General features: G+C 33.4%; 1 protein-coding gene across 2 annotated transcripts; it reads right to left on the bottom strand.

Moving 5' to 3' along the window:
• Nucleotides 1-629: 629 nt before the first annotated feature.
• LOC101892312 (calnexin) lies at nt 630-9,414 on the bottom strand. Of its 2 annotated transcripts, none has more exons than XM_059130699.1 (12): nt 9,259-9,414; nt 8,932-9,140; nt 4,971-5,318; nt 4,822-4,893; nt 4,613-4,746; nt 4,338-4,545; nt 4,161-4,281; nt 3,429-3,688; nt 3,226-3,366; nt 3,014-3,145; nt 2,406-2,621; nt 630-2,286 (listed from the first exon to the last, which is right to left on the bottom strand). In XM_059130699.1, the coding sequence occupies exons 2-12, from the start codon at nt 9,061-9,063 to the stop codon at nt 2,233-2,235; spliced, it is 1,818 nt and encodes a 605-aa protein (XP_058986682.1). In that variant the 5' UTR covers nt 9,064-9,140; nt 9,259-9,414; the 3' UTR covers nt 630-2,232. The 2 variants fall into 2 exon arrangements, with proteins under 2 accessions (XP_058986682.1, XP_058986683.1); XM_059130700.1 differs by lacking the exon at nt 3,014-3,145 and adding an exon at nt 2,728-2,850.
• Nucleotides 9,415-10,000: the final 586 nt, after the last annotated feature.

Below are 10,000 nucleotides of genomic sequence, written 5' to 3'. Positions count from 1 at the left end.
CTTCTTATTGCAAATGGTTGGATTCTAGCGTCATTGCAGTAGACGGTTGGCAAGCCGAACTTAGAATTTTACGCTGATCAAGAAAATTTGTTGGGTTTACTATGATTCTTTCCATGAGTTACAAACGGAATGACAAACTTAATATACCTTGGTAAAATAAAAAAGAATGGAAGAGCTACCATTCGAAAATCCATAGCAGGCGAATTGTTAACATATTTTTTCAAACATTCTACATAATAGGACATCAAATATTACAACACATACAAAGATGACCTGAAACAGTTCTTTCACCTTCTTTGATTATTTGTGATCAAATAATATCCTTCTGTAATAACAAAAATTACATCTCTATTGTAGAAAAAACAAAATCGCCCGTACGACAGCTTTACAACAACCACAAATTTATAAATATACAAACCATATCCTAGCATGGTATATCCGTTTCCTTTGCTGGGTTGATTGGTTGGCGGTGTATTCAGTTTTTGTTGTCGTGCTTTGTCCATGATTTTTTTTTTTTGTTGCTGCACAATTAAATATTACATTTAGCATTGAATATTAATTGCAATGCCATAATGATTATTATGTTAAATAGCTAAAATGCTAATGGGAAAATAAAAGACAGCAACAAATAATCAGATGTATATTGTTTATTGTTTTTTTCTTTTTTCGTTACTTTTTATTATAATTCTCTTGTTTGTATAAATTAAATAAAATTGATTTATTATTTATTTTAATAATTAAATTATTTAAATTTCATTATTATTATTATTGTTGTTGTTATGTTATTACAGAGTTTATTTAATAAAACTTTGCTTACTGTTTTGTTGTTGTTTCGTTTAAATATAGATGTGATAGTTTAGGGCGAACACGCTTATAACAAAACAAGCAGGATAATACGATTTTCGATTTGAAAAAAAAATCGTTCGATTAAATCATTACAAAGAACAACGGGATTTAATGAACAAAAATGTTTAACCCAAGCTATTTGTTATGACCGTGTTCAGCCATGGTATGTATTGTAGAGTTCCATTTCAATTCGATATTAATTTTTTGGGAATTTAACTAATTTAAATGTTTCTACGATAGAATATTGGGTGGGGACAGATGTAAGTTGGCAAGGGGCACAGTTATTCATAAATATATTGCTGCTAACAATAGCTAAATTAAAAGAAAAAGTCTATAACATTTGGAATCTTACATTAGCAAAAGGAGTGTACTGTAGATGTTGAATTGCATTGGCGTTTCGTTATCAATCTGCTTTCAGCGCGAACTAAAGAAAACAATTTTAAAGGCATTGGAGATTTTGTATTGTTTTTTATATTCTGTATTTATTTTACACACACTTATTTTAAATAAATAAGTAACATTTATGTAAATTCATTTGTAATAAACCCAGTATGCAAAAAGTGAAAAGAAAGAGGCATATTAGATTATTGAACGAATAGCAATGGAAAAATTAACAATTGAAAACAAAAATCTTATTTTAAAGAAAATAAATGATAGTAAAGGTTAAATTAATAGATTAAATTGCTATCCATGACATACAATGGAAGAAAAAATTTAAGTAGAAATAGAAAATGAAATAAATTCAAACATTTTTGCCGTGCTGTGGAGGAAGAAGGAATGAATGAACGAATGACAAATTCTTTAAGTTTTAATACTAAATTCTTCTTTCACTCACCACACACACTAAGCAAAAAGTAAATTTTACAACAAACCTAACACCCGAAATAGCTTTAACACACAATCTCTAAATTACTTAACAGTTCGTACAAGTTCCCAGCAAGTTTTACCAAGTAATTAAGTTAATGTATGTTGTTGCTGTTGTTGTCATTAAGCCCTTTTCTATGGTTTCGGTTAAAAAGGCTGTTGTTGGCATGTTTGTTTTGGAATTTCATTAAATTAAGCAGAAACCTATAAATAAAAAAATGCCTAGGAAATTGCTTTATTTCGAGGAAACTACTCCATCTTTCCATCCATTGTTTTGTTTGCTTTTATCTGCATTCCTCTTCTTATCTTTCTAAATCTTTGCAATTTGATTGTTTCTTGTCATTTTGCATATTCACTCTTCAGATTTTTTGGAATTACCAACAACAATTGGCCATTATTTCAAATGCAATTGTTGAGTTCTTTTTGGAATAGTTTTGTTAAAAAATTTTCTTAGAAATGTTTAAAATTAATGAGAAAATTGCTAATCAAAATAATTTAAATTATTGCGTGATGTGATGACAATTAGGAGGCATCCTTACGCACACGACGTTTGCGTGGCTTATTTGAAGTCGTTTCCTAAAAAAGAAAAAAAAAAGAAGAGAGACAGGATTAGATAAGAACCAATTACAATTATGATGAGATCAATGACAAAACATATGTCAATAGCATAATTGACGAATATAAACGCAACATACCTCAGTCTCTTTTTCTTCAGAAGCTCCACCGTCAACATCTTCGGTGGAATCTTTACCACTATCTTCTTCATTATCTGCGGCATCTGCACCTTCTTTAACTTCTAAGTCAGACTTTTTCGTTTTGGGACTAGATTCTTCTGTTGAGTCTTCTTTATTCTCTGATGGTTTATCATCTGGTTGTACAGCATCTGTCTTTTTGTCTGTAGCAGTAGTATCCTAATATTGTTTTTTATTAATAATGAAAATAATGTTAATAAGCCATCAATTAAATCATGAGATTTCTTCAAAAGCACCTAAATTACAATCTAGCTTGATTATTTACCTTTTTGCCGCTCATTAAGCGATAGAAGAAGAATGCCAAGGGGGTAACAATCAAGACAAGAGCAATACGCCATGACCATGGATTGTCTTTACCGTATGTCATGACCTTATTCAAGAATGTATCCTACATATGAAATGGTTTGGGAGAAAAAAGCAAAACAAAAAAATGTGCTATAAATAAAAAGCATTTACGATACTAAAGTGTAAAACTACAAAATAAAAATTCAATATACATTTAATAGTTCTGGCAATAATTTCTTTTCAAAAAATTAATTTTTTATGGTAACCTCTTCTTCAACGGCTCTGCGATATAAATAATAGATATAACCACCAATTGGTATGGAACAATAAAGGAAATACAAGGCCCACCACCCGGGCTTATAGTTCATGTGGCGCATCAAACGATGCCACCAAGTTTTCTTTTTTTTTTTTTTTGTTATAAATGTTAAAAAAAAATTCAAAAGGATATTCCATATATCTGTTTTAATACAAAACTTACCGATTCTTTGTCAATGTATTTGCGTTTCAAATCAAATGTTTTGGCAGCATAATCAATGGCAACATCCAAATCATCAGTAATGATAATATTATCGAACAGAATCTCATTGGACATAGACCACAATTCAATACCAACAGCACCCTATTCAAATAAAGCGAAATTTTAGAATAAAAATAAAAAGGCCTAAATTTGGGAAGACTTACAATGGGTGTCATTTTGAAGGGTGTAAGGTCTTCGAAGAAATCAGGATTGGGAATCTTACGAGGTGACCATTTGCCTCTGTAATCGGGATTGTCAATCATAGGTGCCCGCCACTTGCCTTTGTATTCTTTGTTGGCAATCAATGGAGCCTTCCATTTGCCACATCCAGAAACCTTTTCGCAGACAGGATTATCAACCAAAGGTGCTTCCCATTCACCGTCCATATCAACATCCCAATCGTCAGGTTTTTGAGCTGAGGGATCTGAAAATAAATAAATGATACAAAGATTTATGAATACGCGAATCGAAAGGTATGTTGCGATAGTGACAATATGGAATTTTCTGACTTATTTAAAGGCTTAGGGGAAATATACCTAAATGAAAACTAAAATATTTGTACTGATGAGGATTTAGGACAACATCCCAATCTAATATTATCCCTTAAACCATACTGTAATTGTTATGAACCAAATTAAGAACAATAGTTGAAAAGATTCAAAATTGAGGAAATTCATTTTGTCATGTGACAGTCGAAAAGGATGTAAAATTTAGGAATTTGTATCAAATCCGAATCCGGCTTTAAATTACAAATTATAAATTACATTAAAAAGTTTTTTTCTGATGTACGTAGGATGACGTATTTCAATCAAATAGTCCAACATTTTACGCCTTTTTAATTACTTTGACTGAACATAGAGCTAGTTTCGTGTTTCCTTAAAAAATCTTTAGCATACCTGGAATCATTTCTGGTTCTTCTTCCAACCAATCACCGGGCATAACAGCACTTGGATCGGGAATTTGTGGTGGGGCATCATCATCCCAATCTTCAGGTTTTTGAGCTGTGGGATCTGGAATCTGTGAAAAATATGTTATTGAAAACGCCCCCTTATTATCTCAACGCCAATACCAACCTTTTCACGTTCGTCCCAATCTTCGGGCTTCTTATCCTCAGGATCATCGATTTCACGTGGTGGGTTAACTGGTGGTGTGAATTCGCTCAAAAGAGAACCTTCATTAATGATATTATGGTCCACACGGATTTCGAAAGTGTTATCGGGACGTACGATCAATGTGTACAAATGAGGTAATTTGTCCTTGAAAGGTTCTTCCAAGCGATCCCTGTTTCAAATTAAATAATGGCAATTTTAAATGCTGAACATAAACACTCATGACAATATATACTTACTTTGGTTTTTTGCAATGCTTTTCAGTAATGCTACCGTTAATAGGATTAACATGACGGAAAATGAAATGCATTTTTATGTCATTGCCACACTTGTCAGGTCCAAACATAATTGTGTAAGGAGTTTTGTCATTAAACTGCAAAGACACAACATGACCAAAGGAAATTAGTAAAAAATGAGGGATTATGAGTGTCTCCTTAAGGATACTTACCTTAGTAAGGTCATCTGTGGCTTTGTTGGCTGAAAGTAATTTAATATAGGCACCGCCGCACTCTTGACCTTCCTGAAAAATACCAAAGAAATATACAAAAGAGAATGTATAAGAAAAGAAAACCCAAGAAAACGTTAATTAAAACATACCTGTAAGGTAACTTCATATTGTACAACTAGAGGCTTATCCTCCTTGAATGTGAATGGTTTCAATAGTTTGGAAGCAATGGCTGCATGCTTAGCTTTGGATTTCAATACCAAACCAATGTCGTTTTTCCAAACAATGCGCTGTGGTGCCTCCCAACTCCAGACACCATCATATTTGGCGATTTCTTCTGCGATATCATCTTTTTTTGCCTGAGATTTTACCCATAACTTTTGTGATTTTTCAATGTCGTCAAAATGATCGACAAAATGGAATTGCTTAGGATCATATTTAGGACTTTCGTACACTAATTCTTCACCATTTTCATCGGTGGCTAAGGCGGGTGTATCATCCTATGGTAAATGGAAAAGAAAAGAGAAAGGGAAAATGTATTAAATATATCGTTGAATTTAGTTTCGGCAAATATTTGTTTGTGGATTATTATCAGTGTTTTATCTAAAACGATGGAGGAGAAAACCATTGTCACGTTATAAAAAGTCAGCAACTATACATTGGAATAGAAAAAAATGCGATGACACGGGGGATTTGTTTAACTTTGTCTACGCTTTTATCACGTACGTACGTGTTTCTTGGCTTCTATTGCCAAACGCCAATTCAAAGTTTGAGTGGAATGAGCTATAGGATAAAGTGTATGTAGGTGTCGAAGAGCACAACAGGTGTTAATAGCCTCACATTTAAGACTTTTTAGTTTTATTTTGACCTAATTTTAGATAACGATAACACCCTTATCACAGTGATTTCAGTCTTTAATTTTATTTATATTTTTTAGTCTAACCACTATAACCACAAAATACACAGCATAGAAACAAAAAAAAAAAAAAAAATAGCTTCCCATACCCACAGAAAGGGGGGAAATTTTTAATTAAGATTGACATGCTGACCGGCATTTGTCACCACAATCTACGTCACTGATATTTGGAATAAAAAGTGACTGGTTATTTTTTTATATCGCTTTGTCTAACGTCCATTGGCACACGTAATAGGGGTAACAAAAGTCCAAAGTAGTATTAGAAAAATGCAGTCACCAGATAGTGAATATTAATTTAAATTGAAAACAATTGAAACATATTTCGGATGCAATATCATGAACGCATTAAAAATGAAAATTTATGTTGGTTTTCAGCCAAAAAAAAGGGGGTTGGAATGTATTTCCACATCCGCATTGAAGAAATGAAGTATTTGTGGTTTTCGCTGAGAATACTAAGAAAATTATTCTGCTTATGAAATGGGCTAGGCGTTCCAATTGCACACATAATTAAAAATATTTCAGACAGAAACAAAGAGCTGTAAATAAAAATTCTCCTTTGAAAGTTATGGTTGTTTGGACTAGCGGTCGGCCAAGCCAAGCTTATATGATCCATGAATAAACACGTAGAGTTACAATGAACTTAATCATTCCGCAATTTATTTTATAGAGGTTTTCCTCGAAACTCGAAGCTGATTCTAAGTTTATTATTTGCCATCATGTTCATGATGTTCGAAGTATTTATGGTTTTCACTCACTCCTAACCGCAGAACGTGTCATTGTCCAAAGTGGTCACGTCGCATATCTTCATTTGCTCAACTACGATGATATGGAATTGATACGTCATATGAAATTCAATGTTTATTTTAATGGGAATGGACGAAAATTCTAAAAAATAGAAAGAACTCAAAAGAGTAGTGTAGAAATAAACCCAGCTCAATCACTGACATTGTGCTGAATGTTAGAAACTGGTTAAGGAACATTCACAAATATTTAGTTCTAACATCAGTTAATTGCGCAGATAAAAATGGTTCTACGGCTTAAGATTTGTAGAGCTACATAGAGAATTCTTTTCCATATCGTGTTATACAATTAAACTATAAATAACTCTAGTTCATTCTAAAACTCTAAAATTTATGTGCAATAGATAATGGGTCCGGTTATGCTGATTATATGTGGTTATGACTTTCGAATGACTTCAGAAGACGTGGACTGTTTTGGAAAAGCAAAACAGATGGACATCAACACACAAATAAAGTTGGAATAGGGTCCATCTGCCAATATTTTATCTATTTAGAAAGATACGCTGCTACAGAATTGATATACTGTGTTGAGTGGTGTAGGATGAATATTTGGGAATGAAGGATACAAAACATGTAAAAAAGCAAACAAAATTCGGCCGGGCCGAACTTAAAAAAAACATTTGGAAGGAACTTAAAAAATTCCGAAAACTACCTCTTAGATGAAAACCGTTATACGGGGAATATACGAAGAAGAGGACCGGCATACGACAGTTTTTGTCATATATTGTAGTACCCGAACTTCGAATACCAAATTTGAAGCAATTCCCGTGAATAATGTTGCTAAAATCATCAAAATACCGAATATCAGGAGATACCGACATATGGGGGCTATACGAAGACGTGAACCTGCAATTTTCTGTCTAAGGCTGTAGTATCTATTACGAACTTCAAATACCAAATTTGAAACAATTCCGGTGAATGTTGCTAAAATAATCAAACTACCGAATGTCGGGAGGTACAGTTATATGAGGGCTATATGAAGACGTAGACCAGAACAGACAATTTTCTGTCATAGGCTTTAATATCCATAAGAATTTAAAATTACAAAATTTTAAACAAATCCGGTGAATAATGTCGCTAAAATCATCAAAATACCGAATATCGGGAGGTGCAGTTATATGAGGGCTATACGAAGACGTGGACCCGCACAAACAATTTCTGTCATAGGCTGTAGTATCCATTACGAACTTCAAATACTAAATTTGAAACATTTCCGCTGAATAATATAGCTTAAATCACCAAAATACTGAAAATAAGGAGGTACCATCATATGGGGGCTGTACTAAAACGTGGACCTACATGGCCCTTTTCACTACCAAAAGTTCTGCAGGCATAATAATACATTTGAGTAAAATTTTATCAACCTACTTCATTTCGTTCGGAAGATAGAGTGATTTCCACAGACGGACATCGCTAATCCACATAGAATTTTATGCTGATCAAAAATTATATACTTTGTGGGGTCTAAAATGTATATTTGGAGGTGTTACAAAGGGAATGACAAACTTACTCCACCATACTATGGTGGAGGTTATAAAAACAATTTTTTGGTGGTATGGGTTTCATTTGACCCCAATTCGGCCATGCTGTCTTCAACCCAAGTAGAGCTCCAAATTTCAAATTGCAGCCAAATACGACCTCAAACTTTAGCATGTAATGCCAATCTCTTGAGAAGTATTTGTTTAAAACAACTTCAAATTTAAAACTGTCTCCAACGAACTTTTCGAATTGTTACAAATGTTATGACAAAATAAATGTATTCTCCATCTTTTGCTTGGTCAAAAACAAGTGATACATACTAATCTGGCAACACTATTGTTGTTTTTAATGGAATCGCTTGCACTTCATACCGACTAACAACCAACAAACCCAACAAGAGAAAACAAACAACGAAAAATGAGGTTATGTCACCCTTAACCCCACAAACGAAATTCACGCATAACACACACATATACACACCCTCATGCACCGACACCCGCCAGAGAGGAAAAACGAACAGTTCAATGAACGAACATGAAATAAAGTTTACTATTGAAAAGGGAAATACCAAAGAAGAAAAAATGTGTTAATTGATTAATCCAAAGAACGAGGAAAAGACACTAAAACGAATTACTAATTCACACTGGACTGTCTATCTACCTTTAATTAAACAGCAACAACAAGAAAAGGCAACAATCAACCACCACCACCGCCGTTATATGAGGGAAAATTCACAAATCAGAAAGACTGACGTGTACTTGGCCATAGAGCGAAAAACAACATTGGCACAAATGCATATTGTGGCCCCTCCATCAACAACTGACTCCGGCCGGTATGGAGGAGGAACTATGCAACTGGGTCACAAGATGAACTGTAGTAATGCCATAAAGTTAACATTTTTTCTTCAATTTCACTTACCTGAACTGCTTCAACGACTCCATCGTCGTCGTCGTTGAAATTTGATTCTGCTTCACTGGCAATAGTTGGCCCAATTAACAGGCACAATGCCGCGGCTAATAAAAGCACTAATGAGGAATGCGTTTTTCGCATTTTATTTTGTGTATTTTTTTTTTGTTCCGCTGCCCGTGTGTGACTTCTTGCTCGCTTCAGCAACTCCGTCAAATGTTCTAGAACAATTCGATTGTGAAAATAATGAAATATTTTTCTCCTTGTGAAAATTTCATGCACACACACTATTTTTTCTGTCACTACTGACGTTCAATTAACACTCTATTTTCCACCTACCGCTTTTATCAATTGTTTTGTTCCTCAATGAAAATTAAAAACTATTGATGCCACGAAAGAAAGTTGAAAATGAAATGTAGAATATAATCCACAGACAGTCAGAAAAATTAGAGTGGAATGTAAAATGACAGATGTTAGCTACTGCGCAGGGTTGATATTTCTCTGGTGTTGGTCTGTTGTTGTTTGATGACATTTTGTCGTATTACTAGGGGGGTTTCACATTTTGCGATGCGTCGTTAGCATTTATTTTTGTATCGTCTGAAAGAAACATTCTGAAAGAAATACGGAGTCTGTTATGGTAGATAATATATGTGGACGTGTCGTCACAGCTGCTGGGACAATGAACTATCAAACCAATTTTGGAATTGAAAATGTTGAATGAAAAATTATTTAAATTTTTAAAAATTGTTGAAAAACGCGAATTATAATAACCTCCGAATGACGTAGTAAAAGAAAACATATAAAAATCTACTTATATTTGGAAAAAAATTAAAAAAATTTTGACACATCGATGTTCCCAAGCGTTAATGCATCTACCTGTATTCTTCTACTATGATAGAATTATAGATTAAAATAAATCTGGGGGTTGAAAATATCTATTCTGGTATATTAAATCTTGTTCAATAAATACGGATTAAGAATTAAGCCGGAAAAAAATTCTTGTAGCCTTTAAAATATAAAGGTTTAGTTTTAAAAAACAGCTAAAAGCCCATTTAGACTATACCCTTATACGATGATTAAG

Source organism: Musca domestica, unplaced genomic scaffold, assembly GCF_030504385.1.
Source record: "Musca domestica strain aabys unplaced genomic scaffold, Musca_domestica.polishedcontigs.V.1.1 79, whole genome shotgun sequence".
In the NCBI taxonomy this organism is placed as follows: domain Eukaryota; kingdom Metazoa; phylum Arthropoda; class Insecta; order Diptera; family Muscidae; genus Musca; species Musca domestica.
The sequence above is the reverse complement of the archived record's forward strand: the minus strand, read 5'-3'. Positions and strand labels throughout refer to the sequence as shown.

Coding starts and splice junctions, on each gene's coding strand:
- LOC101892312 (XM_059130699.1), bottom strand. CDS start 9,063: ATGCGAAAAACGCATTCCTCATTAGTGCTTTTATTAGCCGCGGCATTG. Junction 4,546..4,612: donor AAGCATTGCAAAAAACCAAA/GTAAGTATATAT, acceptor AATTTGAAACAG/GGATCGCTTGGAAGAACCTT. Junction 2,287..2,405: donor CTGAAGAAAAAGAGACTGAG/GTATGTTGCGTT, acceptor TTTCTTTTTTAG/GAAACGACTTCAAATAAGCC.